This window comes from Zootoca vivipara, chromosome 10 (genome assembly GCF_963506605.1).
Source record: "Zootoca vivipara chromosome 10, rZooViv1.1, whole genome shotgun sequence".
NCBI classification, from domain to species: domain Eukaryota; kingdom Metazoa; phylum Chordata; class Lepidosauria; order Squamata; family Lacertidae; genus Zootoca; species Zootoca vivipara.
Window position 1 is genome coordinate 69,970,588 of NC_083285.1, and position 27,665 is coordinate 69,998,252.

Below are 27,665 nucleotides of genomic sequence, written 5' to 3' on the forward strand. Positions count from 1 at the left end.
ACCCCGGGACTCCAGGAGCCTTCCTTGCCCCCGTTTGGTGCTTGCAAAAGTGGTATCCTAGCAAATGAAGGGTAAGCAGGGCTCTCTGCCCGCAGGCTCCCCGTCGAAAGAGGGACGCTAATGTAGCACATCTGATATGCACAGAGAGAGCGCTGATCATGCAAATTGTGCATCGCCCAGGCGTGGGACTGTGATATGGAAATGTTGCACGCAGTTGGGGGTTGCGCATTTGGAATGCGCCCACAAGGCAGCTTCTGGAGTGCCCGCTGGGGCAAACCCAGGATTGTGTAGAACCTGGTACGTTCCTGCACTGCCAGGTCCCCAGAATGGAGCACCATGAACTGGTTGACATGCTCCCCCTCCAAAGGTCACACAAGGAACGCTCCAGCTGCAGAGTCTTGCTCAAGCCACCATCCTCGAAGCTGCTGGGTTCCTCCAAACACCTTTTTTTTTTGCTTGTAGGCATAGGAATCTAAGAACAGCCATGCCCCTGGATCAGGCCAAAGGGGGCTCATCTCGTCCAGCAAAGCACTTTGCTGACCAGTTTAGCTCTGGGCAAGCTTTGCAAGATCTCAGCTGATTAATAAGTCGATTCAGATAGCAGTGGCTGAACCCGGGCTGCAAGAGAACTTGAATCAAACGTCTCAGGGAGTAGCCACATTTACCTTTCCTTTGCACTTTCCAGGCACGACCCATGCTTTCAGGCTCTGTGTCCGAGTGCTGTTTTGCCACTCTAACAACCGCTCTTTACCGCGGAACTGGAACAAACAGCAGTCTGCAGAAAAGCCCTGTTTGTTGTGCTCCAGCTTTAAAGAGAGTGTTTTTGCAGGGAAAGCTCCAGGGCGAAGAAAAGAGCAGTTGGGCACGGAGCTTGAAAACACCTGACTTGTGCCTGGAAAGCGTGGGGTGAAAGGTAAGTGTGGTCAAATCTGATTTTACACATTATGAGATGCGAGTGCTCTTGCAGCTCAGTCTTAGCAAGGTTTTCTAATGAACTCCTTTGCCAGGTAGCTCAGCACAACATACAGAGTTGAATGAATAAGGCTTAATAATCTATTTAAGGTGATGAAGGGAACTAAAGTAAATATTGGAATGTCTTCTATACTTTTCTTGAGTTATCTTTCATCTCAGGTCAAAGTAGAGCAGTCAGCAGGCTGGGGAAGCAAAAGCGGCCACTTTTTAAAGTGAAGCTGAATGCTGGAAGATTTGGGAGAGATAAAAGAAATGCCTTTTTCATATGGTGCATCATTAAACTGGAACTCCCTCCCACAAGAGGTAGTGAAAGCCACCAACATGGATGGCTCTAAAAGAGGATTAGACAAATTCATGGAGGAGGAGAGGACATATGGGTGACTATTAGCTATGATGGCAATGCTCTGCTTCCATGGTTGCTGGAAACCCAGGGAAGGGTCTTGCTTGTGGGTTTCCCAATAGAGACATCTGCTTGGCCACTGTGTGAAAATGATGCTGGAGGAGATAAGGAGGAGGAGGAGGAGGAGGAGGAGGAGGAGGAGGAGGAGGAGGAGAGGACGAGATGGTTGGACAGTGTTCTCAAAGCTACCAACAAGAGTTTGACCAAGCTGCGGGAAACAGTGGAAGACAGGAGTGCCTGGCGTGCTCTGGTCCAGGGGGTCACGAAGAGTTGGACACGACTAAATGACTAAACAACAACAACATCAACAACAACAATTTATGAAGATCAAAGCTATCCATTCTGAAGGAAATCAGCCCCGAGTGCTCACTGGATGGACCCTGAAGCTGAGGCTCCAATACTTTGGCTGCCTCATGAGAAGAGAAGACTCCCTGGAAAAGACCCCGATGTTGGGGAAAATGGAGGGCACTAGGAGAAGGGGACGACAGAAGACGAGATGATTGGACAGTGTTCTCGAAGCTACCAACATGAGTCTGACCAAACTGCGGGAGGCAGTGGAAGACAGGAATGCCTGGCGTGCTCTGGTCCATGGGGTCACAAAGAGTTGGACATGACTAAATGACTAAACAACAACAACAACAACAACAACAACAACAACAACAACAACAACAACTTATACCCCGCCCATCAGGCTGGGTTTCCCCAGCCACTCTGGGCGGCTTCCAACAAGAGATTTAAAATACATTAAAACATCAGTCATTAAAAACTTCTCTAAACAGGGCTGCCTTCAGATGTCTTCTAAAAGTCAGATAGTTGTTTATTTCCTTGACATCTTATGGTAGAGCATTCCACAGGGCAGTCACCACCACCAAGAAGGCCCTCTGCCTGGTTCCCTGTAACTTTGCTTCTCGCAGTTAGGGAACTGCCAGAAGGGCCTCAGAGCTGGACCTCAGTGTCCAGGCTGAATGATGGCGGTGGAGGCGCTCCTTCAGGGATACTGGGCCGAGGCCATTTAGGGTTTTAAAGGTAGGCACCAACACTTTGGGCCATTGGATTGATCCAGTGGATCTTCTGAGGATCTTAGGTCTCTTGGATGAGGGTATGAAGTATCCTGTTTCAGGTGTAATGGGTTGGGGGGGAAGGGTATCAGCCATCCTTCTCCACCCTGGTGCCCACTGGATCAGACTCAGCCAGTGTGGTTGAAGCTGTGTAGTCAAAAGCCTTTGAAGCGCACTAGGTTGGCGAAGGTTTGTGCAGGCGGACATTGGTGTAGAAATGCAGGCCGTAGACTGATTAACAGCCAAAGGCTTAGTTGAAGAGCAATGTTTTTCCCGAAAGATATGAACCTCCCTGAGGAGAGCATGCCACAGATGGGGAGCCACTGCGAAGAAGGCCCCGTTCTCATGCTGCCACTCTCTGGAACTCTCGCGGAGGAGGCACATGAAAAAGGGCCTCGGAGGATGATCGCAGGGTCCGGGTTGGTTCCTCTGGAGAGAAGCAGTCCTTGAGGCATTGTGGTCCTGAGCCATTTAAGACTTTATGGGTCAAAACACACACATTTACCCAGGCAGTTGGTTAAATGAGCTGGAAGGAAGGAGGAGTCTGCTCAGGCTGATGTTGATTTGCTTGTGATGGTTTTGATTAGGGTTTTTTTTTTTTGATGGTTTTTCTTGTTGAATATGTATTGAGAGTTTTTGCCCTAACCCGCTCTGGGATTGATTTTAATGAAGAGCGGGCTAAAAGGCCTCAAATGAATGAATGAAAGCAAATGAGCACTTTGAATTGGGCCCAGAGGCTAACTGGCAGCCAGTGCAGTTGGGCCAGGATCGGTGCAATATGCTCAGACTGTCTTGCCCCGCTGAGCAACCTGGCTGCCGAATCCTGCACCGGCTGAAGTTTCTGAACAGACTTCAGAAGCAGCCCTACATAGAGCAGTGCTACCTGCAGAGGTGGGCTGGCCCCACTGACAATCGGGGCTCAGCATCTCCCTCCCTATCTTCTTGCTCTTGGGCCTTTCTTCTGGGGATATTTTTTGCCAATGCTCTTGCGCTTGTTCCCACCTTCCTTGATGTCCTCCTGAGCTGAAGAGCCTTTAGAAGGCAGAGCTCTCCTTTGTGAGTCATTCTTCCCCTCTGTGCCCCAACTTTCTCCCTGGCCTTCCTTGCTCCCCCAACCCGCTCGCTTGGCCCAGTACTGCCATTAAGTCTTTTGCTGTTGCAGCTGGTGGTTAAAACTCTTCCACGCTGCGCCTGAGAGCTGCGGAAATGAATGTGAGCAGGATTGCAGAGTCTGCAGGAAGGCAAAGCGGCAGAAACAAAAGGGGAGAATCTCCTTAGTTGCCAGCTATTGAAAATCTAGGCCTTTTCACTCCCATCTCCGCACTCTGTGTCTTTTCAGATGTTTCTCGGAGGCAAACCTGGCTTTGCCTCTGGAAGAAGGATCCACAGGGGGCCTTGGCCAGCCCAGGCTCTCTGACAGCTGCACCAAGGCGAGGCAAACACTCATTTGTCACATTCACACTTTGCACTTTTAGGTGCGCTCTTGCAGGGCTGGGGACCACAAAATCCGTGAAGAGACACTTCAGCTCATAAACAGCCCCTCCCAATAGAGTGGATATGTTAATATTTGTGCCCAGTCATTAGGTATCCTTGTGATATAATCCACTGGTAAATTTGAATGCTGGCGTCTGAAACATTGCCAAAGAAAATAAAGGCTTTTTACGAGACCTGCAACTGGATCCAGTGTGCTTACTCTGAGGAAAGGTCTATTCTCACCTGGGCAAATGTGTTCTGTGAGCAGGAGGATTGTAGCCTTAGATCTCAGCAAGCCAGCAACTCAGGTTTAGCAAAGTTAATTAAAACAACAACACCACGTGGCAGTATTCCAGAGCCTGAACCAAACCGTTTTAGACTGCTGAGGCACTATCCCTGCCCGAATTTGCTTCAGACATTCAGATTTGATGAGTTGTTTTAGAAAGTATGAATCTTAGTCCTTGTTTTTGAATTTGAAGGCAGTAAGTATCTGCTTGCAATACGTCATTACTTTTGCACCACATTCGTTGTGAAACCCCTGATTATCAAGAACTGGTGATGTTGGGAGGTTGCCAGGTGGGGATTATAATCAGAAGGCCATGTTTTGCAAGCTCATCCACACTTCACTTTTGCCCTGCTCTTTCCAGGCACAGCTCTGTGCTTTAAAATGCCACATCCGATCTGTTTTTCCTTTCCTTTTCCTTTTGCTCTGGAGCTTTCCCCTTGGGAACCTGCTCTTTCATGCCAAACCAGACCAAAGAGCAATGCAGGCTGCCTTTCAGTGGTAAAGACCTGGTTTCCATGGGGGAAAGTGCCAGGGTGGAAGAGCCATGGGTTGAGGAGGAGACCATACCCAAACATAGCTGTCAATCCTCCCTTTTTTTGCGGGAAACTCCCTTATTCCAAGCCACAGCTGTCAACTTTCCCCTTTTTTTGTTGGAAATTCCCTTATTCCAGCGCCATTTCCTGCTGCTGTCCTGGATTGTTAGATATACCCCAGGACAGGTGAGGCTGCTGATCCCTTATTTTCAAATCCGAAAGTTGACAGCTATGTACCCAAAGGAAAGGGTGGAGCCCTCACTCGATCTGTGCATAGGCTCAGCCACTGTACAGTTGGCCTGAGGGAGCTGAACCTCAGGAGCCGATGACTGGAAAGAGGCAAGGGAGGGGGGGACGGGACTCGTACATGGGCCTGGGGGAGCAGTGTGTCATCCAGACGCACCAGGATTCTTGATGACTCCTGGTTTCACAGCTCCCTAATTCTAGGTGAGTTGGGGCTGACGCTGGTGACGAGTTCCTCTGTGCCCATGCTAAGCACTCTGCACTTCCTCAGTGGAACTCTTGTCCTGAGCATTGTTTCCTGCCTTTGGGTACCCCATCTTCTGAAATGCAGCTTCTGTCCTTTTGCTGCACCATTTTGCTGCCCAACAGGTGTGTGCCCCAGGACCCCTTGCAGTGTTGCAGAGCATGCTGGGGGCGCAGCTCTCAATGCACTTGCCTCTTGCACTCCCAGCATCCTTCCTGATGTTGCAAAGGATTCCAGGAGGCGCCTCTTCACTTGCACCCTGTTTCCTCCCTGACCAAAGAGCATGGAGCGTGGCTGGGGAGCGTATATATATCCTTTGCTTCCTAAATCAGGTGACTCTCTGACACGGAGGGATTCTTTTTTCCCCGGGGCCTTCCTTTCCTGTGGACAACTTCCCATTTGCAAAGTTCATCAGTAACAGCGAAGGGGTGCCAATTGCCAGCACAGCTTAAGGGAGGCATCATGGCAGCCTCCGAGTCGTGAGCTTTGTTTATTTTTGCTAAGCACCGTGCTAGTGAATCGCACATGCTCGACTGGACGGCTTTCTCGGGCACCAGACGCAAATTGCCCAATGCAAATTGCCCAATGCAGTTCAGAAATTCCCAGAAAGTCCACATCGCAGCTTTGGCAGGGAGGGAGCAATTGCTGGCAGGATTTTAATGTGTGTATCTGTTCTTCCTCTCTCCCCCACCCCCGTTTCTCTCTCTCTCGCTCCCACGCCATGCAATCATCCCCCACGCTACCCCTGCCTCCTTCCCCCCCCCTGCCCTGCCCTGGCATGGGGCGTCGTGGCCCCCCTTCTCCACCTTGTCGCCCTTGCCTGTGTGCCTATTTCTCTGTGCATGGTCTTGTGTGCCCATTCGGCCACCCTGCTTGTCCTCCTGCCCGATGCCTCCTTTCCCTCGCCCCCTTTGCGCCCCCTTCCTGATGCTCCATGGCTCCTCGTTGCCGCTGCCGCCGCGTACCCCCTGCTCCCCACCCCACCCCACCCCACCCCGCTGCCCTGCCTGCCTCCACCCCACCTGTGCGCTTGTGCCCCAGGAGTGTGATGTGCTTTCCTTAGTTTCCCTGCCTACTCCCTCCCTGTGCTCTCACCCTCTCCCACTCTCACGCACGCTCCCCGCCGCCGCCGCCGCCGCCGCACACTCCTCTGGCGCACAGAGCATGCCTCTTAGCCCAGCGAGCAGCAAACATGAGATTCCGGAGCAGCAGCAGCAGCAGCAGCAGCAGCAGCAGCAGCAGCAGCAGCAGCAGCAGGAGAAAGCAGAGCAGCAGCATCAGGAGGAGGAGGAGGACGAGGAGGAGGAGGAGGACGACGACGAGGAGCAGCGGCGGCGGCAGCAGCATCAGCACCCGCCTGCGCTTCAGCACCAGCAGCTCTGCGTTGTCAACGGCGATCCCGGGGAGAGCAGCGCGGCGGAAGGCAGCCTCAAGGAGGAGACCCTGTATGATACCATCAAGCCCCCCGCCACCGCCGGCCCCGGCCCTTGCTCCGACAAGCTGGCATCACCGCCCGGGCGGATGGACGAGCCGGCGCACAATGCCCTTGTCGTGCGCATCGGGATCCCAGACCTCCAGCAAACGGTGAGTGCTCGCTCGCTCTGCCCGCCTTGCGCGCCTCTGGCCGGGGGAGGCTGCAGGCTCATGGCCGGGGTGGGGGGCAGACCCGCCAGAGGCCCCAGAGATGCGCAAGTTCCCCGGGATGGGGCAGCGAGAGCCGCCTCCGCCTGCTGCTCGCCTTCCGCTGCCTGTGGAATGGCTGGCGAAACTTTTACGGCAACTGCAGTCTCACGAGGGGGGTGTGGGATGGAGGGCGGGGGGGGAGGTGACCAGCCCCACTGGGATTCCCCTGCTCTCCTGGCAGGCGGCACCCTCAACCTCCGAGCTGCCTCTTTCTCCAGGCAGGAGGGTGCTCTGCAGCCTGGGCGAGGGGGTGCCCCCAACCAGGTTTTGGTTTCAGTGATGGAATGGGGAGGGGGGGGTCTGTGGTGGAGAGCAGAAGAGAGAGCGGAGCGTTTCCTGGAGGACCGGCTTGCATCTGAGTGGCACGGAGAGAGAGAGATAGATAGAGGGTGGGGCCATATTGGAAGACCCCCTCCCATTCCAAGCAGGATGGGGCTCAGGGCGGAGCAGGGGCGGGCCCCTGCGCTTCTGCTGTCCCAAGGGGCCAACAGCCACCCGCTTCTGCCCCAACCAGCAGAGGGAGGATGTTGGTGGCTGGGCAGGGGTTGCCCGGGTGCCCTGAGAGGAGTTCTTGAAAGGGGGAGGGAGGAATATGCAATGGGGGTGTTCCTGTTTTTTGGTGTGGCTGGACTTCTACAACTGTTTCTGAGCATTTTGAAGAGGGGGCAGATTGTCTTTCCTAGCAAACTGAAGAGGGTGCATTTGTGGCCCTGAGAAGCTGGGCTGTGTCTTTCTCTCTCTTTTTGGGGGTGGGGTGGGGTGGGGGAGAGGTGTCCACCGTTCTATGCTGCCGATGAGGAGTGTGCTTTCTGTGGGGCCAAGCTTCCAAGGGTCTGGCAGCCTGTCTACTGATCCTGTGGGGTGTCTCTCTGTTGGATGTTTGGGGGCTTGGAGGGAGCTCCTTCTTTTCTTCTGTGGGGCTTTGTACTATTCCTCCCTCCCCCATCTATTCTGTGGGGACTATGCCCGATCTATGGGGCGGGGAGTGTGTGTGCTCTTCTTTGCGGGATTTCCTGCACATCTGTGAGGCGTGCGCCTGTCCTGTGCAGATTTCTAACCCACTGAAGAGCCGTGGGGCTGCCCTGTTTGTGGTGCTGGTGTGATATGAAGACAGAGGGGGTCTCTGCATGTGCCTCCTCTCAGCCTCCTGTCATCTTGAGACCCCTGATCTGTGGGGCTCTACAGGTTCCCACACAAGGTCCTGAACCTCCCAGTCCCTGGTTCTTGGACAGCCTTCTCTCCCCCCAGGTGCTGATGGATGGAGGGGACACACACACACACTCACTCACACACACACACACACACACACACACACACGGCTCAGCCCCCTCTGCTTCATGGGTGGGTGATGGTGTGTGTGGGGGGGGTGAATTTCTCTATGCACCAGCTGGGTGGGAATGCAGAGGTCTTGCAGAGCAGCCCCAGGGCTGAGATGGGCAGTGATGGGGAAGGAGAATGTTTGGGTTGGGTTGGGTGTGTGTGTGTATGCTGATCTTGATTGTGTGGGGGGTGGGGTGGGGGTAGGAGCTGCCTGAGGCTCCTTTTGGCAGACCCAGAGAGGAGAGCCCGGCCGCCCCCCATCCCCCACCCCCTTTGCTTGGCTTCCTTACAGTGCTGCTCTCAGCAGGGTCGGAGAGAAAACCGGCAGCTGCACAAACCATCAGGTGGGCTTCCTAGAACTCACCTGGTAGAGGCAGCAAAGGAAAGGAGCCTGGAAACGAAGGGAGGGATGTGCTTTTGCTGCACAGCCTGATGCAAGAACAGAGAAGGGGTTGGGGGGGGGAGGTGGGGTGAAAGAACCAAGGGCTCTTCCTGTGATGCTGGGGGGGGGGAGAGGCTCCACTCTGCCGCCAGCCCGCCCCTCCTCAATCCCCTCCTGCTCAGCAAAGCTCTTCCTGCACCCACCTGGTCTTCTTTCACATCTTCTTTCCACCCCCACCCCCCACCACGGCTGACACTCAGAACTGCCCCCCCCCAAGCTAGTTAGCTGCCTCTGCTAGGAAGCAGAATGGCTATTCCTAGTTCGGAGTTCTCATGAGGGTGTTTGGGTGGGTGAATGGGTGAAGGCATTAGAGGGAATTTGGGTGGGTGAATGGGTGAAGGCAGGGATTCTCACGAGGGGTTCTTTGTTGCTGCTCAGCTGCCGTGGGGACCCCCTTCCACTTGGAGGCTCTCCAAAGTCTCAGCTTGAGCTTAGTTTGGAAAAGTTATGATCCCTTCTTCCTGGAACCGGCATTTGGGGGGGGGCAGGCTGGTGCTTGGAAGGGGTGAGGGTTTTTTTGTGAAAGTCTTATTGGCTGAGGATGGCTTTGAAATGGCAGCCACTAAAGGAATGTGGCAAATACCCCCCCCCCTTTTATCAGAAAGTGGCGTTATGAATGATTTTGGGATCAAAAACAGCAACTGTGAGCATTTGCACCCTGCTTTTCTTGTGTCCATTTTATGATATTCTAGCAGGGACCCAGGGACCCAGGTGGCGCTGTGGGTTAAACCACAGAGTCTAGGGCTCGCTGATCAGAAGGTCAGAGGTTCGAATCCCTGCAACGGGGTGAGCTCCCGTTGTTCGGTCCCAGCTCCTGCCCACCTAGCAGTTCGAAAGCACATCAAAGTGCAAGTAGATAAACAGGGACCGCTCAGGCGGGAAGGTAAACGGCGTTTCCGTGCACTGCTCTGGTTCGCCAGAAGCAGCTTTGTCATGCTGGCCACATGACCTGGAAGCTGTCTGCGGACAAACGCCGGCCTCCTCGGCCTATAGAGCGAGATGAGCGCCGCAACCCCAGAGTCGGACACGACTGGACCTGATGGTCAGGGGCCCCTTTACCTTTAGCAGGGAACCAGGCAGAGGGCCTTCTCGGTGGTGGCGCCAGCCGTGTGGAACACCCTCCCACCGGATGTCTAGGAAATAAGCAACTATCTGACATCTGAAGGCAGCCCTTCGGCAACTGGGGGGGGGGCTTCTGTCAGAACAGCGAATGGCACCTCCCACCCTCGGCAGGCACGGCTTGGAGCTGTGGGGTCCACGTTGGAGTGACTCCAGTGCAGGCAAGGCCTCCAGAGCAGCATTCCCCAAGCTGGTGCCCTCCGGCTGTTTCGGACTACAACTCCCATCAGCCCCAGGCAAGCTGATGGGAATTGTAGTCCAAAACTTCTGGTGAGGAGCAGGTTGGGTAAATTTTGCCATGGGGCGTCCTGGGCTGGCACTCTTCTGGCCCTTGCTTTGATTTGTGTGCCAGAGAGAGAAGAGACTTGCGCTTGCTTATGGTACAAGTTGATGGGCATTGTCCAGGTCATGAGTAGTTGCCATATTGTGGTTTTCTTTTTTTTGGGGGGGGGGAGGAGAATAGTTTGCTCATCGGTTCAGATTGGCCAGTGACCTCAAGTGCTTTTTCTTTTCTTTTCTTTTTTTTAAAAAACACAACTTTATGAATTTATAAAAGCACAGAAAACAGAACTGAAGAATAAAAGGAAAAAGTGAAAGAAAAGGAATAAAAAAGGAGAGAGAGAGAAAAAGACCCATTTCATCAATCCATAATTCAATTCCATCGACTTCCCGTCCATCTTTCCATGGCTCCTTAAAGTTTCCCATTCCTGCTGCACATTCTAACTATTTAAACATTCAAATTCTTCTCATTCTAAACTTTAAATGCTAGGTTCACGCCAAACCGACTAAAGTTCTAACATTTTTGCAATGGGTTTTTTTTTAGGTAGTCTACAAATGGCTTCCATTCATCTTTAAAACTTTTTTCCTCTTGCTCTTTAATTTTCTGTTAATTTCATCTGCCACTCCTCCTTGGTAGGGACTGTCTCCTCTCTCCATCTTTGTGCATATGGGATTCCTGCCGTAAACGGCCTCTGCCCAGTATACCTGAAGGGGTGTCTCCACCCCCATCACCCATCCCGGACACTGAGGGCCTTCTGACATTTCCCTCACTGCAAGAAGCGAGATTACAGGGAACCAGGCAGAAGGCCTTCTTGGTGGTGGCGCCCGCCCTGTGGAATGCCCTCCCATCAGATGTCAACTATCCAACTTTTAAAAGACACCTGAAGGCAGCCCTGTTTTGGGAAGTTTTTAATGTTTCATGTACAGTGGTACCTCTGGTTAAGAACTTAATTCGTTCCGGAGGTCCGTTCTTGACCTGAAACTGTTCTTAACCTGAAGCACCACTTTAGCTAATGGGGCCTCCTGCTGCCGCTGCGCCACCGGAGCACAATTTCTGTTCTCATCCTGAAGCAAAGTTGTTAACCCGAGGTACTATTTCTGGGTTAGCGGCATCTGTAACCTGAAGCGTTTGTAACCTGAGGTAGCACTGTATTTATCGTGTTTTTAATATTCTATTGGGAGCTGGCCAGAGTGGCCGGGGAAACCCAGCCAGATGGGCATGGTATAAATAATAAATTATTATTATAATATGGAATCTCCCTCATTTGAAGTTTTAAAGTAGAATTTGGATGGCCAAGGATTCTTGAGCCGTGATTCCTGCATTGCAGGGGGCTGGACTAGATGACTTTTAAGGGCCCATACCAACTCTGCAATCCTACGATTCTGTGATTGGCTCTGGCCTGGTTCTTGCCATGTGTGGCTCACATTTCCCGATGTTCTTCAGCAGCTGTGCTGTGCAAGTTTGTTGTCAGTTTTGGAGTGGTGGTTGTACATTTTAGCCATTGCACACCCAGAGGTGATGTTGCAGAGTATAGGAAGGGAGGTGTGTGTGTGTGTGTGTGTGTGTGTGTGTGTGTGTGTGTGTGTTCCATTGCCATCCCCGCAGCCCCTCCAGGGCCACCACTGGCATCCTGATAAGAGCCGAGCAAGTACAAGGGCGTCCGTCTAGGAACACTGAATGTAGGTCATGCCGAAGGAAGGGAGCCTGGATCCTGGAAAGCGGCAAGCAAGGAAGAAATGGAGAGGAGGACCAGGCTGGATATCAGGGGAGTTTTTTAATCAGCCCAGAGCATCACCATCGAAAGGGCTCAGGGTTCTGGAGGCAAGGAGGCTGGTCCCTGCCAGGAAGGAAGTTCATAAAGCAAGGTGCCACAGAGTCACAGGGTGGGTGGGTGGAGGACAAACAGACATGCGGGCACTGTGAGATTCGTGACCGAGCCGGATGTGAACCAGGAGCTTCTCAACCAAGATCCCACTTTTGGAAAACACTTTTAATCACAGCTGTGAGTGCTGCCCATTTGGATTGGGACCGCTGCACTGGGGGAGGGTGTTGATGAAAACCCACCCCAGGGGCAGAACTGGGTTTTATTTCACTCGGGTCAAAGGCCCAGTTTGGGGCACACATACACCCTTGCGTGTTTGCATACACATACACACACACACACACACACACAGGCTGGCATCCTGAATGGAGCTCCTCTGGACGCTTCACCTGGAGCAAAATAACCTGGGTAGCCCCTCCCCAGCTATGTTTCAGGGCCCCCCCCCACATCATTTTCTTAATTAAAAGTCCCTCCACCCTCCCCAATCTATTGCATCTGCCCCATGGGTACCTAAATGGTTGTTTAGTCATTTAGTCGTGTCTGACTCTTCGTGACCCCATGGACCATAGCACGCCAGGCACTCCTGTCTTGCACTGCCTCCCGCAGTTTGGTCAAACTCATGTTCGTAGCTTTGAGAACACTGTCCAACCATCTCATCCTCTGTCGTCCCCTTCTCCTTGTGCCCTCCATCTTTCCCAACATCAGGGTCTTTTCCAGGGAGTCTTCTCTTCTCATGAGGTGGCCAAAGTATTGGAGCCTCAGCTTCACGATCTGTCCTTCCAGTGAGCACTCAGGGCTGATTTCCTTCAGAATGGATAGGTTTGATCTTCTTGCAGTCCATGGGACTCTCAAGAGTCTCCTCCAGCACCATGGTACCTGTATCTTTTTGCCCCATGGGCAATTATCAGCTTTTGGGCAGGGTTTTTTTTTTTTTGCTTGTTTCAGGGAAAGGGTTAAAAGTCCCATCACCATGATTCCCATTGAAACAACCCCCTGCGATTAACACTTTTAAAGGGGAAACATCCTGCTTGCCCAGCTGCTTCCCCCTGGGAAAACCCATCTTTAGTGCCGAATTGGAGCAAAGGTCCATCCGGGTTTCTTTGGGCTGATGGTTGTCTTGTGCATAGAAAGCACGAGAGAAGCGGGAAACCTCTGCTTTTCAGGCATGGTGCAAGTGGAAGTGTGCATGAGCCCCCAGAGGCGACGTGATAGAGGTTTATAAAATGACGCTTGGCAGGGAGAAAGGGGAGAGAGAAAAGTTTTTGCTCCTCGTTTCATATGACTAGAACCAATGGCCATCCAATGAAGCCCAGATAAAAGACAGGACTTGTTCATGCAGCACATCGTTCAACTGTGGAACTCGCTGCCGCAGGAGGCAGCGACGGCCATCAACTTGGATGGCTTTAAAAGAGGATTAGTCAAATTCATGAAGGATGAGATCACCAGTGGCTACTAGACATGATGGTTCTCTATGTTCTACCTCCACTGTTGGAGGCAAGTTGCCATTCCTGCATTGCACGGGGGTGGACTGGATGACCCTCGGGGCCCCTTCCAACTCTAGGGTTCTGTGATTCTACTTGCCAGTTGCTAGAAGTCAGGCCGGGAGTGCTGTTGCTTTCAGGTTGCTTGGGGGCTTCCTGTTGGGGCATCTGGCTGGCCACTGTGAGAACGGGGTGCTGGATTAGAAGGGTCTGCTTTGGCCTGACCCAGCTGCCTCCAGGCTCCTCTTAGGTTCTCAGAAACATTAGGAACAGACAGAATGAGACCAACAGTTTCACTCTGAGCTAGTTTCAGATAGCTGGACCCCTTCATAACTTGTGCCCAGCTCAACCTGGGAGGGACCCCTGTATTTCATTCCTCACTTGCTTTCAGCACAAGCCCAGCTGATGAGGAATTCCTTCTTAGGATCTCTTCTATTTTGTGTGATATCTGTGCCTTCAGGGGTACTGTACATTGGATGGGGTGTCTTTTTCCTGCTACAGTGGCCTGATCCAGAGTCTTGGTTTTGCTTTCAAAGAGGTGCGGGGGAGGCTGGTGCCTTGTGCTGATGCAGCTCAAACAAGCCCCGGAAAGGGAGGTGAGGCTGTTTCCGGGCCCAGAGTTAGGTAAAGTTTCTGACTGGGAAACTTTGGGGGGCTTAAATCTTCCCCGTCGAATCTGGTGGGGCTGATTTCAGCTCGGTAGGTTCTGCTTACAGTTGGCAGCGTGGCAGTATCAAATATGCTATTGAGCATCACAGCACATCTTGAAATTAAATCATTGTCATGACTAATCGAGAGCAAATGAATACTTATTCACTCAGGTGAGTTGAGTGGGGTGAACTTAGCTGTCACAAATGATGTGCTGGAACAAAATAAATAAGATGTGTGAGGAACAGTGAAAAATGACAGAGAAGAGCTGCTGTAAGGGGTTGGGGTTGAGAGGGTGAGATATTCCACCCTGTCTTTTGGTGCCACGAGGGAGAGACCAGATCAGAGTGCTTTGCCCCAAGAGCCAATCACCCAGGGCTGCTATTCACATTTCCGACATTTAAAAGAGATTTGATGAGAGCGGGGAGATCTGCTTGGAAATTGGCTCCTGGTGGGAGACCTTGTGCTCTTCCCCTGGTTGCTGCATCTTGTGAATACTCCAGCAAGATTCTCTTGATCGTGGGGGAAAATCCCAAGAGGAAACGTCTTGTGAGTTTAACTTGGCAAGCAAAAGTTCAGTGGGCGCCTAATAGTATTGGGTGAAAACTCAAAAAATCTAAGACTGAAGGACATAGGAAGGCAGCGTGAGTGCATGAGCTATGCAACAACAACAACAACAACAACAACAACAACAACTGCACTCCAGTTGTCCACCAATATTGAATTTTTTTTAAAAAAATGGATAATTGATGGTGATTGCAGGATTTGCTTTTCTTAGAAGCTGGGAGTATTTTGGCAAGCACTGGTGAGGGAAAGGGCAAAGGTATTTTGAAGGACTTGGGCAGGGACGCAAGTGCCCCAAAGCCTCCTGGATACTGCGTCTTGAGTTCCAGTTGTGCTTTGTCAAAGACTTGCCTGGTAGTCATGAGGTCTAGAATCTTATTTCTACCCTCCTCTCTCTCTCCCTGCCCTCCCTCCATGGCAACTGAACTTTGTAGGAAACTTGGGGAGGTTTCTAGGGCTCATGAGTATGTATTAATTGAAGACAATTCAGGCTATGAGGTGACCTGGTCTACGTCGCTAGACCCAGGCCAGATCCTTCATGTGTCAACAACAGCTCCTTCCATAGCCTCACATGCCCTAAGTGCCATGTGAAGAAGAGGAGGAGTAGTAGTTTGAATTTGATATCCCACTTTATCACTACCCTAAGGAGTCTCAAAGCAGCTAACATTCTCCTTTCTCGTCCTCTCCCACAACAAACACTCTGTGAGGTGAGTGAGGCTGAGAGACTTCAGAGAAGTGTGACTAGCCCAAGGTCACCCAGCAGCTGCATGTGGAGGAGCGGGGAAGTGAATCCGGTTCCCCAGATTACTAGTCTACCGCTCTTAACCACTACACCACACTGGCTCTGGTGGGTTTCAAAAGGGCAGGATCCCAAGTGATGCCATCAGTTCAGCACCTGCAGTAGCTCCAGTGAACCGGTAGGCTGAGTGGCATAGGTGAGTCACAAAAGCCAGGAGCCACTGTCCTTGGAAAGGCCCAAGGCAAGGCTTGAGTGAAATGAGGAAGAATTCTTCTGCCTTAGTGCTGACCCAAGACTGTTTGCTGCTTGAGGCAACGGAGCACACGGTCCCAGCCTTGAAAATTCTGTGCATGGAAACTGACCAGACCGGCACAGGATTCTCACTTCAGCACTGGCGACAGGAAAGCAGCCTCTATTGCCCCTGAAGAAAGCAGGCAGAGTTTGGGTTGGGGGTGCAGGGCAGGCCACATGCCCCCCATAGCTCTGTCCTCCAACATCTTTTGGGGGCTCCCCATTGCCCGGTATCTGCTGTCTCGAATCAGCCAGCCTCCTCCCTGTCTAATGAGAGTGCTGCAGTCCTAAGCTTGTTTAGTTTCTTTTTAAATTCATTATATATTGTTGTTGTTGTTGCGTTGTTTAGTCGTGTCCGACTCTTCGTGACCCCATGGACCAGAGCACGCCAGGCACTCCTGTCTTGCACTGCCTCCCGCATTTTGGTCAAACTCATGTTCGTAGCTTCGAGAACACTGTCCAACCATCTCGTCCTCTGTCGTCCCCTTCTCCTTGTGCCCTCCATCTTTCCCAACCTCAGGGTCTTTTCCAAGGAGTCTTCTCTTCTCATGAGGTGGCCAAAGTATTGGAGCCTGAGCTTCAGGATCTGTCCTTCCAGTGAGCACTCAGGGCTGATTTCCATCAGAATGGAGAGGTTTGATCTTCTTGCAGTCCATGGGACTCTCAAGAGTCTCCTCCAGCACCATAATTCAAAAGCATCAATTCTTCGGCGATCAGCCTTCTTTATGGTCCAGCTCTCACTTCCATACATCACTCCTGGGGAAACCATAGCTTTAACTATACGGACCTTTGTCGGCAAGGTGATGTCTCTGCTTTTTAAGATGCTGTCTAGGTTTGTCATTGCTTTTCTTCCAAGAAGCAGGCGTCTTTTATATATAGTTGCCCAATATTCCTTAATTATTTTAGAGAACCACCACATGTGAATAAAAGATCCCTCAATTTCATTATACTTCTAACATGTACCGTCTTCTTTTTTCAGTCTGGTGGGTGTTAAATAGTATCTGTGGGCCATTTTCACCATGTTTTTGTTTATCGCATAACATGCCGTAAAATTCATATTTATTTTCCGCAACTTTTCTTTTCATTTCTTTTCTTTTCTTTTCTTTTCTTTTCTTTTCTTTTCTTTTCTTTTCTTTTCTTTTCTTTTCTTTTCAGGGTGATTATGTGTCTCTCAAAACCAGGCTGCAAACAAAGCATGCACTTAGAGCGCTTGACTTCTTAAAGAACCAAGGGAGCTGTAGCTGATGAGTGCTAGGAATTGCATCTTGGTGAAGGATAGACTAGAGTCCCCAGGATTCTTTGGGGCAGCCATGCGCTTTTAATGCATGGTGTGCCTGTGTCCCTGGCTGCCGGGAATCAGAGTTGCTGTCCATGTCCTTGTCCTTGCATGTTTCCTACAGGCATTTGGGTGGCCACTGTGAGAACAGAATGCTGAACTTGATGGGCCTCCTTTGGCTTGATCTGGGAGCCCGCATCTTCTGGGAGCCAGTGTGGTGTAGTGGTTAAGAGCGGTAGACTCGTAATCTGGGGAAACGGGTTCGTGTCTCCACTCCTCAACATGCAGCTGCTGGGTGAGCTTGGGCTAGTCACACTTCTCTGAAGTCTCACAGAGTGTTTGTTGTGGGGGAGGAAGGAAAAGGAGAATGTTAGCCACTTTGAGACTCCTTCGGGTAGTGATAAAGCGGGATATCAAATCCAAACTCCTCTTCTTCTTCTTCTTCTTCTTCTTCTTCTTCTTCTTCTTCTTCTTCTTCTTCTTCTTCTTCTTCTTCATTCCTAGGGTTGGCCCCTGAAGCAGAGACTGGCCAGAGCTCTTCAGCTCAGATCCACGGGAGCCATTTCTGGTTCCCACATTGCCATATGGCAAGCTGTTTCTGTTTTGAGTGACAAGCGATCGGAGCCATTTCCTTTGGGTTAGCAGTGGAGAAACTGGCCTGATTTACTCAACGTAACACCAAATGGTTAACAAAACTAGGCTAACGACCAACCTCTAAAATGGTCCGTTAACATTCCAATAACTCATCCACAGAATTGGCAAAGAAAATAGCATTTAATGCAACACTAAGCAACTTTGGTACTCTGGGCAGCTGAATAACCCCCTTCTATTGTCTTTCTGAAAAAATGGCTCTGGAAGCTGTCCTTCCGTCAGCCTAGGACGGCAGGACTGACTGGAGCGGAGTACAGAAAGCCCGCAACTTGCACGTGATTGACTCGGGCAATGGCAGCTTTGTGCGGGTGGTGGGAAAAGGAATAAATAAATGGAGGGCAGGGCAGGGAAACAGATAGAAGGGGGTGTCCAAGATCTCACGAGACCCTTCCCAGAGCCCAAGGAGCAGAGCAAAGGGTTTGAAAAGCTCTTCCCATGCTGGGTTTTAAGCTCCCCGCCTCGCTCACCGGGCTCCAGGGTGGTCATGCGAGGTCTCACGGGGCGTTGCAAAATCTTGGACATCTCTGGGAGATCTTGTGGGAGCCTCTCACTGCCTTCCAGAGCCCTCATGTTGTGGGAATGTTAGGGATGTGGATTAGGATATATTATTAGATAGATCCTATCCAAACTTGTGTTAGCAAGCTTCCAATATCAGCAGAGTGACATTCCCCTTTTGGGCGCAGCAAAGCATGTGCATTCAGGCTTGCTAAAACCTGTACAATAATATTATACTTTATACTTCAATATTATACTTCCTGGCAAAGTCCCCTTTGTCCCTCTTAAAAGAAATACACAACACAGTGTTTATAAAATAAGATAGTTTACTTACAGTTTCATCCTGAGTTAAGAGCATAATCTCAGAAAGGCAGGCTTGCTTAGAAATGTTAGAAATATATATACATCTGGAGACTACTTAGTAAGGTAAGGCTCCATTTGGTCTCACTCTTGGCAGCAGGCCAAGAGGGAGAACCATCCTAATTGTAGATTCTCTGGAGATGTGTTCCCATCGAAGGATAGAAGGCTAAGAGAGAGAATGGCTGCTGGCTAGGGGCTTAGCTAATCCATCTCATTTGCATGTCTGGGGGAACAGGAACTTACTCAGGTTCGCCCAGGTGAGTTCCTGTTAGTGGACACTCTAGGAACTGTTGGTCAGAACACTACTGGAATACTGTCTCCAGTTCTGGGTGCCACAATTTAAGAAGGATGTTGACAAGCTGGAAGGTGTGCAAAGGAAGGCAACCAAGAGGATCAGGGATCCGGAAACCATGCCTTATGAGGAATGGTTGAAGGAGTTGGGCATGTTTAGCCTTGAAAAGAGGAGACAGAGAGGAGATGTGATAGCCATATTCAAATATCTTAAGGGCTGTCACATGGAAGATGAAGCAAGCTTGTTTTCTCCTGCTCTGGAGGGGGGGGGGGGACAGGACCAAAGCAATGGCTTCAAGTTACAAGAAAGAAAATACCGACTAAACATCAGGAAGAACTTTCTTAGGGCAAGAGCTGTGCGGCCATGGAAGGGGCTCCACTGAAAGGTGGGGGACTCTGCTTCCTTGCAGGTTTTTAAGCACAGGTTGGATGGCCACCTGTCAGGGATGCTTTAGCTGAGATTCCTGCACTACAGAGGGTTGGACAAGATGACCCTTAGGGGCTCTTCCAACCCTACATTTTTATAGTTCATTGATGCCTTTAGGTCCTTCTCATCCAAGAGCCTTGTGGTTTACAATACTCTCAGGATGACAATTTTTGAAGAGTTCACTATTTACGTTCTCAGAATGCATGTGGGGAATTTGGTGTGTGTGTGTGTGTGTGTGTGTGTGTGTGTGTGCGCGCATGCATGCATGCATGCATGCACTTTCATATTGGCCAGAGGTGAGGATGTGGCCCTCCCCTCACAAGGCTCCTGAGATCTGCTTTGCCATTTATGTGGCTTGTAGTAACACCTGAGCCCCCAGCAGTAAGAAGGGTGCCATTTTATCTCTGCTTTCCTCCATGCTGCTTCGAAAGAAAGGCGTGCAGAAATAATCCGCTGGAAAAATATTGTGCTGGGTGAACCAGCTACGAAGCGTTGTGTTCTGGGTGCGAGGAGTTGTCGCTGCTGTCCACCCACGACTCCCCTGCCCTGCAATCCCAACTACTTTGATCTGTAGCCTGTCCAAAGCCCAGAGGAATTTGGAAACCCCTCGCCGATCCCCGTATGCACTAGAGTAGACTGATCCCATGTGCGTGTGTTTGTACGTGTGCACACAGTGAATCTGCCAGAACGTGGAATGCAGGATGAAGCCAGCAACTTGTGGTTTTGGTTTGTTTGTTTGTTGAAAAAAAAGCACAACAGAACAAAGCTGGTTTCTTGTCTTTCTGGCAGCAAAAGAATGCTTGGAAACATGTGTGGGTGATTCCTGCTGAAAGGAAACCCGGAAGCCAGAGGGGTGGGTGCTGAGCGAGGCTTCCAGGCATGGGGCCAGAGTCACCTGCGTGCTCCCAGTCTGTCGCAATTTTGCCGGTGGGATTCACTCACATATAGGTAAATTCTGGTGGCGTTGTCCCTTACCTCTCTCGCCCTGATCTGGCCACAGTGATCCATGCGACGATCACCTCCAGGCTTGACTATTGTAACTCGCTCTACGCGGGGCTGCCCTTAAAGCTGACCCAGAAACTCCAGCGGGTGCAGAATGCCGCGGCGAGGCTCCTTACAGGGTCCCGGCCGCGGGATCACATTCATCCAGTGCTTTACCAGCTGCACTGGCTCCCGGTGGAGTACAGGATCAGGTTTAAGGTGCTGGTTTTGACCTTTAAAGCCCTATGCGGCTTGGGACCCTCGTACCTACGGGACCGCCTCTCCTGGTATGCCCCGCGGAGGACCTTAAGGTCCACAAACAACAATATTCTGGAGATCCCGAGCCATAAAATGGCTAGATTGGCCTCTACTAGAGCCAGGGCCTTTTCAGTACTGGCCCCAACTTGGTGGAACGCTCTTTCCCAGGAGACCAGGGCCCTGCGGGATTTGTCATCTTTCTGCAGGGCCTGCAAGACAGAGCTGTTCCGCCTGGCCTTTGGGTTAGACTCAGCTTGACCCCTGTGTTTTTCCTCCCTCGTGGCTTGGATTTATGGAATACTTGAATTGAGGCTGCACTTTAAATTTTAACATGAAAGGAGAGTGTTCCCTTTTTTTCATCTGAATGAAAAAGGGAAAGCAGCTGGCTGAGTGGAACATGAAGAGGTGTCCTTTCTCTGAGCAACTGTGTGTGTACGTACAGACCCTGTGGCTGTTTGTGTGTGCGTATGTTCTCTCTCTCTCTCTCTCTCTCTCACACACACACACACACACACACCAGGGGGGCAGAGTCGTAATACTGCTCCTTGCAGCTTTGATAACAGCTCCACACCCAGAAAGGCATTTGCAGGTGGGCCTCAGAAGGGAGCTGAAGGCTGAGCCTGGGCCCCCGTGCTTAGAAAGGGAGGCTTTAAGCACACAAGGAGTGCCTGCCTGCTGGGTCAGGCCAACCAAGGCTCCTCTAGTCCAGCCTCCTGTTCTCCCAGTGGCCAGCCAGGTATCCCAGTGGGGAGCCTGACAGCAGGGCCTGAGGGCAATGGCAGCAGCAGCAGCAGCAGCAGCAGCAGCAAGATACTCTCCACCTGCAGTTCTGACGGTGGAGGCTGAGCCGAGCCACTGTAGCTCCTTGGGTGGGAAACCCCGCAGGAGGGATGCTGCAAGAGAGTGGCCTCCGAGTATCACAAAGCCAAGCAAGGTTTTAAGAGGGAAAAGGAGCATCTGAGCATGTGCAGGGTGCTTCCCCCCCCCACTGATGCAGAAAACACAGCTGAACCTCTTCCCCACTCCCAAAGTGGCGCAAACAGCAAAGTTCTCATGCGCACATGGGTTGGCGCAGGCTCATCTCATGCACAGGTGAATTTAGCTGAACCCTGTCTGAGTGTTTCTCATCCATCCATGTGGGTGTGTTTGATGGGATGCAATTGCACCGTGTGTTATGGTCTCCTCCTCTCATAGTTCTCCACCCTCCATGAGTTCTGTAAACTTGAGAGCCATTCTGGGCACACACAGAGGCATTCCGTTGACTTGTTACTTAAGAATCACCGCCCTAAGGTGCCTTATGAGGAACGGCTTAGGGAGCTGGGCATATTTAGCCTGGAGAAGAGAAGGTTAAGGGGTGCTTTGATAGCTGTGACGGATTGATCTAAGTTCCAGGGTGTTAAGAGTTAAGTTACACTCACTCCATTAGAGTGACAGTTGGCTGCAGAGAGGCGGGACATTCCGCTCTTTAAAAGGAGGGAGCAGCCGTTGGGGGGGGGAGTGGTAACTGGAAGCAGAGGGTGTGGAGCCAGGATAGTGGTGGTTAGGAAGGAACAAGTAGGAATTACAGTTATACATCTGAATGAAGAAAGCATACTGTAAACAAATGAAATACTGAAACAGTTATGTTATATTAAAAATAAAGCCTAGTTCTTGTTGTGCTAAGAAATATCATCGTCTGTTTGATCCAGCAAAGGCGGGCGGGCTCAAAAGGTGGTGAGCTCGAAGAAAGGGACACTAAGACTTACAAGGTGGAAAGTCAGGTCCTGGAGTCAGCCAAAAGAGGGGTGAAGGGACGTAAAAGCTGAGGAGTGCCACATTGTTGCCCTGTGTGCTGAGGTAACAGTAACAGGGAGGGACCCTAGGCAAAGGAAGCCCTTGACGTGAGGCAAAAAGGAGCTTTAATCCTAGCAACCCAGAGCCAAGCCTGAAACTGGCCACGTTAGCTGGATAGGAGTACCCTTGTTGTTGAAAGACCCCTAGAGAAAGGGGAGGTTCCTATTTTAGGCGGACCTCAAGAGTCCGGTGTAGAAGGGAGTTTAAGAGAGTCCCGGTCTTCACCACAGAGAAATAAAAGACAACAGGGGAAGAATTTGAGAGTTCGAGGGGTTCTGGGCACACACAGAGGCATTTCGTTGACCTCTTACTTAAGAATCACCACCCTAAGTTGCCTTATGAGGAACGGCTTAGGGAGCTGGGCATGTTTAGCCTGGAGAAGAGAAGGTTAAGGGGTGATATGATAGCCATGTTCAAATATATGAAAGGATGTCATATGGAGGAGGGAGAAAGGTTGTTTTCTGCTGCTCCAGAGAAGCGGACACGGAGCAATGGATTCAAGCTACAAGAAAGAAGATTCCACCTAAATGTTAGGAAGAACTTCCTGACAGTAAGAGCTGTTCGGTAGTGGAATTTGCTACCAAGGAGTGTGGTGGAGTCTCCTTCTTTGGAGGTCTTTAAGCGGAGGTTTGACAGCCATCTGTCAGGAATGCTTCAATGGTGTTTCCTGCTTGGCAGGGGGTTGGACTGGATGGCCCTTGTGGTCTCTTCCAACTCTACGATTCTATGATTCTAAGTACTGTGGTATTGCAGATTTGCACAAAACAACATGTTTTGCTTTTTTAAAGTGTGTGTTGCTACCAAGGAGCACCTTTGTCAAGGAATGTAGGAGGTGTGGTGATCGATGGCGCCCCCACTCCCCCCAAGTGCTTCAGTACATCCGCAGCTGGATAAAAGGCAAGTTTGGTGCCATGGTTAGAGCATCAGGCTATGGCCTGGGAGAGAGCAGGGTTCAAATCCTCCCCTCAGCAATGAGGATCACCATGGGCCAGTCACTCACTCTCAGCCTAACCTACCTCACAGGGTTGTTGTCAGCATAAAAAGGGGAGAACCACGTACACCACCTTGAGTTTCTTGGAGGAAAGCTGGGATATAAATGGAATAAATAACAACAGCAACATGCAGTTTCACGTTAGACCCCGCCCCTGCGCTTACTGCACAGTTCCCCCATTGGGAAAACCCCAATTAAATATGGGGGAAATGTGAGCTGCCACCTGGACAAGGCAACTTGAAAAATGTGCACACGCTTTTTGCCGCCGCGTGTGCAGAGCCGAAATTACCAAATTTGCAGCTCTGACGGTGGATTGCTTCAGACAGCAGAGCCTCTAAGGCAGTCTCTGAATTGTAAGAATGAGCTTGCGCAGCCCGGAGAGGGTTGGCAGCTCCAAACAGCAGACGCAAAATTCAGTATTGATACATGCAAAGAGAAGCACACGAGGAGCTGCCCCAACCCCTTTTGTGCATGGCGGGGTTTCGAATTAGCTATTACCATTTGCCGGGGAGGGAGGGAGAGAGAGAGAGAGAAGAGAACTCGGAGTTATTACTAATTGCTCTCGGTTCACATGCTGCAGCAATCCAGAATGCCAACAGGCTGTTAGGGGAAGTAAATGGGATGCAATGGAAATGAAGCTCCTTTATTATTCATCAGTGATGCGCCCATGGATGGAATACTCTGCATGCAATTCTGGTCAGTGTCCTTCCAAGAGGATATAATAGCAGGAGAAAGGTGCTGAGAGGAGCCTCAGAAGCAGGCAGGGGTGAAGGCTGTGCAGACGAAGGGTTTATGTTACATTATGGAAAAAATTGGGACCCAGGTGGCGCTGTGGTTAAACCACTGAGCCTAGGGCTTGCTGATCAGAAGGTCGGCGGTTCGAATCCCTGTGCCAGAGTGAGCTCTTGTTGCTTGGTCCCAGCTCCTGCCAACCTAGCAGTTCGAAAGCACGTCAAAGTGCAAGTAGACAAATAGGAACCGCTACAGCGGGAAGGTAAACGGTGTTTCCGTGCGCTGCTCTGGTTTGCCAGAAGCGGCTTTGTCATGCTGGCCACATGACCTGGAAGCTATACGCCGGCTCCCTTGGCCAATAATGCGAGATGAGCGCGCAACCCCAGAGTCGGTCACGACTGGACCTAATGGTCAGGGGTCCCTTTACCTTTACCTTTATGGAAAAAATTATGGGTGCAGGTTTACTGCGCTGCCCAGCTCGTCAGGGTGCCACTCCTGGTCAGCAAAAGAAGGAATCTCCACCCAAGTAAATCAGCGGTCAGTAGAGCTGATCTTTATTGTTGCAATGAAGTTCATATACACATGGAGTAGGAACCCTGAGCAAGGGGTTGCATGGACTTTTAAAACCTCCCTCCCCCTCCCATAATACATTTCCAGATACATCACCAACGTGTCACCAAGAAGGAGGGGATCTTGCGCAGTAACAAGAGTCCATCATTCATCCCGTTATCTGATTCAGTTCACCTTCTAAGTACCCACCACCAAGAGAACAATAAAACTATTTACACCTATCCTTGCCCTCCAGCCTTCCCGAGGATGGGCTTTGGGAACACTTGGCCTTAGCAAACCTATCAGTGGGATGTCCATTGTTTCCCTCAAGGGAGGGGTGCTGTGTACGGGACTGTATGCCTCAAGGATTATGGAGGCAGGGAAGCCCTGGACCCCCCTCTTCCAGAGGAGTCATTAGCCGTTGGAACCAAGGAAATGGGTCAAACTGTTTAATTTTGGCAATTATTTGATTCTATATTGGATAGTCAGAGGGAACAGTATGATACATGGCATCCGCTTATTGCTACAGTTTTATAGATAACTTTTTAGAGGCTGTGGTGGGGACTTGGGATTTTGGGGGAGTCGTTTAACTGTCCGTCCCCCGTCCCCCAGTCCTGGTTTTAGCAGTTAAAGACCTGTTTTGCCCATTGCAAGGAAGCAAGGAAGAGGGCAGCAATTTCCATCCATGCTTCTGAATCTCCGGCAAAAAGAAAGGTGCATTTCTGGGCATTACTTGCCATGTGACATAGGACACTCCTACACCTCTCTCTCTGTGTGTGTGTATTTAACACTGACTGGCAGCAGTAGTTCTCTAGGGATTGGGGTAGGCGACAATCCCAGCACTCCCCGGAGATGCCAGGGGTTGAATCCGGGGCCTTCTGCACAGGGCTGTCTTAAGCGCCCCTGGCGCCGTGGTGCGCCGGATCCGTCCGGCGGCCCCCCCGCCCCGTTTCCAGGCGCGGTGGGCGGGGGGACGCAGCACGGCTGTCACAGGCGCTGCTGCACGGCGGGCGGGCAGGCACAACACAGTTGCCGTGGGCGCAGCTGCGTGGCGGACCGGCGGACCGGCCGGCCAGCGGGCTGGCGCCGTGGTGCCCTGCGCCACCCAGCCTGGCCGTAGGGCCGGCCATGCTCCTGCAGATAGAGCAACTGCTCCACCCTGAGCTATAGGCTTTCTTCATTTGTCACAAGTACGCACTCACATGCATCACAGTTTTAACCCCCCCAAAAAAGGGCATTCAGTGAAGGTAATGTTGTACCCGGCAGCAGTATACTGCAGACTTGAAGGCAGCATAGTTCCCCAGCACACAGCAAATGGGTAACTTGTGGACCTCTTTTCCATCAGAATCAGCAGTGGGGAAAAAATCTTTCTAATTCTGAAGTGGACCCCGTAGGATCATTGCTGCAAAATAAGCTCAAGACATGTTGTCTCTTTCTTTGAGTTGCATCTGAGCCTAGAATTGCTGGAGGTGGTAAATGCAGGACCTGGGTTGCTGCGATTATGCTTGGTGTCAACTGTGGTTTCCCTTCAGCCCTTGGAATGAACACCTGACCAATGCAGGACACTGGTGTCTGGGTGAACCATCGGTTTGGCACAGGATGAACAGTTTGCATTTTGTGGGGGGAAATGAGAGTAATCTCTGCTCTTTCCTGGCATGGAAAGAAATGGGAAGGGTGCAAGTCCAGAAGCATTTTGCTGTTAGAGAGAGAGAGAAGGAAGGAATTCACAAATGTTCGTGTATTTGCCTGAGGACTGAGTTTAGCCTCTTCAAAGTCCAGACTTTGCCTTGAGCCACTTGCGCAGCTGTGGGAAAATAGCCCAATCTTTTAGGCAGTCTTGAGAGGCAGTAGGACCACCTGCTGGGGGAAGAGAAGGATCCAGGCGATAAGGGCAGCTAGACATTTCAGGACCTTGGAGAGCTCCCTCTGAAGGCAGCCATTGCTTTGAGAACCAAGCCCCTACAGAGCAAAGCCGGCCTACCAAGCACCCAAATCTCATTCCTTTGCTAACAGCTCCAAGAGGTGCTGGTGGCGCTGTGGTGTGGGTTAAACCGCAGAGCCTGGGGCTTGCCGATCAGAAGGTCAGCGGTTCGAATCCCCGCGGCAGGGTGAGCTCTCGTTGCTCGGTCCCTGCTCCTGCCAACCTAGCAGTTCGAAAGCACGTCAAAATGCAAGTAGATAAATAGGTACCGCTCCAGCGGGAAGGTAAACAGCGTTTCCGTGTGCTGCTCTGGTTCGCCAGAAGCGGCTTAGTCATGCTGGCCACATGACCTGGAAGCTGTATGTCGGCTCCCTCGGCCAGTAAAGCAAGATGAGCGCCGCAACCCCAAAGTCGTCCGCGACTGGATCTAACGGTCAGGGGTCCCTTTACCTTAACCTTTACAAGGAATTTAAAGGGCATATGTGTGCTTGCGTGCACGCACACATACACACACCTTCCCTAGGTATTTTGGACTACCACTCCTGTCAGCCCCAGGTAGCACCTATGCATATATATATATATATATATATATATATATATATATATATATATGCATTTATTTATTTATGATTGTATTGCATGTATCTCTTGCCCTTCCCCCGAGAAGCATTTGTGGCCCTCTCCCCTGGTTATAGCCCTTGCATGGCAGCATGCCCTGTAGGGTCAATATGTGGGCTCAGGTATGCCCTCTGCTGCAATTATTTATTTATTTATTTATTTATTTATTTATTTATTTATACCCCGCCCATCTGGTTGGGTTTCCTCCCTCCACTCTGGGCGGCTTCCAACAAATACCAAAATAGATTAAAATATCACAGATTAAAAACTTCCCAAAACAGGGCTGCCTTTAGGTGTTTTCTAAATGTCAGGTAGTTGTTTATCTCCTTGGCCTCCGATGGGAGGGCGTTCCACAGGGCAGGCGCCACCACCGAGAAGGCCCTCTGCCTAGTTCCCTGCAACTTGGCTTCTCGCAGTGACGGAACCGCCAGGAGGCCCTCGGCGCTGGATCTCTGTGTTCGGGCTGAACAATGGGGGTGCAGACGCTCCTTCAGGTATACTGGACCGAGGCCGTTTAGAGCTTTAAAGGTTAGCACAAACACTTTGAATTGTGCTCGGAGATGTACTGGGAGCCAATGTAGGTCTCTTAGGACTGGTGTTATGTGGTCTCAGCAGCCACTCCCAGTCACTAGTCTAGCTGCCGCATTCTGGATTAATTGCAGTTTCCGGGTCACCTTCAAAGGT

The 27,665-nt window shown here is 51.1% G+C and overlaps 1 protein-coding gene across 6 annotated transcripts in view; it reads left to right on the forward strand.

The window, feature by feature from the left end:
* Positions 1-27,665, forward strand: part of SHANK3 (SH3 and multiple ankyrin repeat domains 3) — a 425,727-nt gene that overhangs the window by 51,452 nt on the left and 346,610 nt on the right. For all 6 annotated transcript variants that reach the window (XM_060279323.1, XM_060279324.1, XM_060279320.1 and 3 more), the window contains exon 2: positions 6,251-6,793. In XM_060279323.1, the coding sequence (XP_060135306.1) occupies positions 6,374-6,793 (420 nt within the window). In that variant the 5' untranslated portion in view covers positions 6,251-6,373. The remainder of the gene's footprint in view (positions 1-6,250; positions 6,794-27,665) is intronic.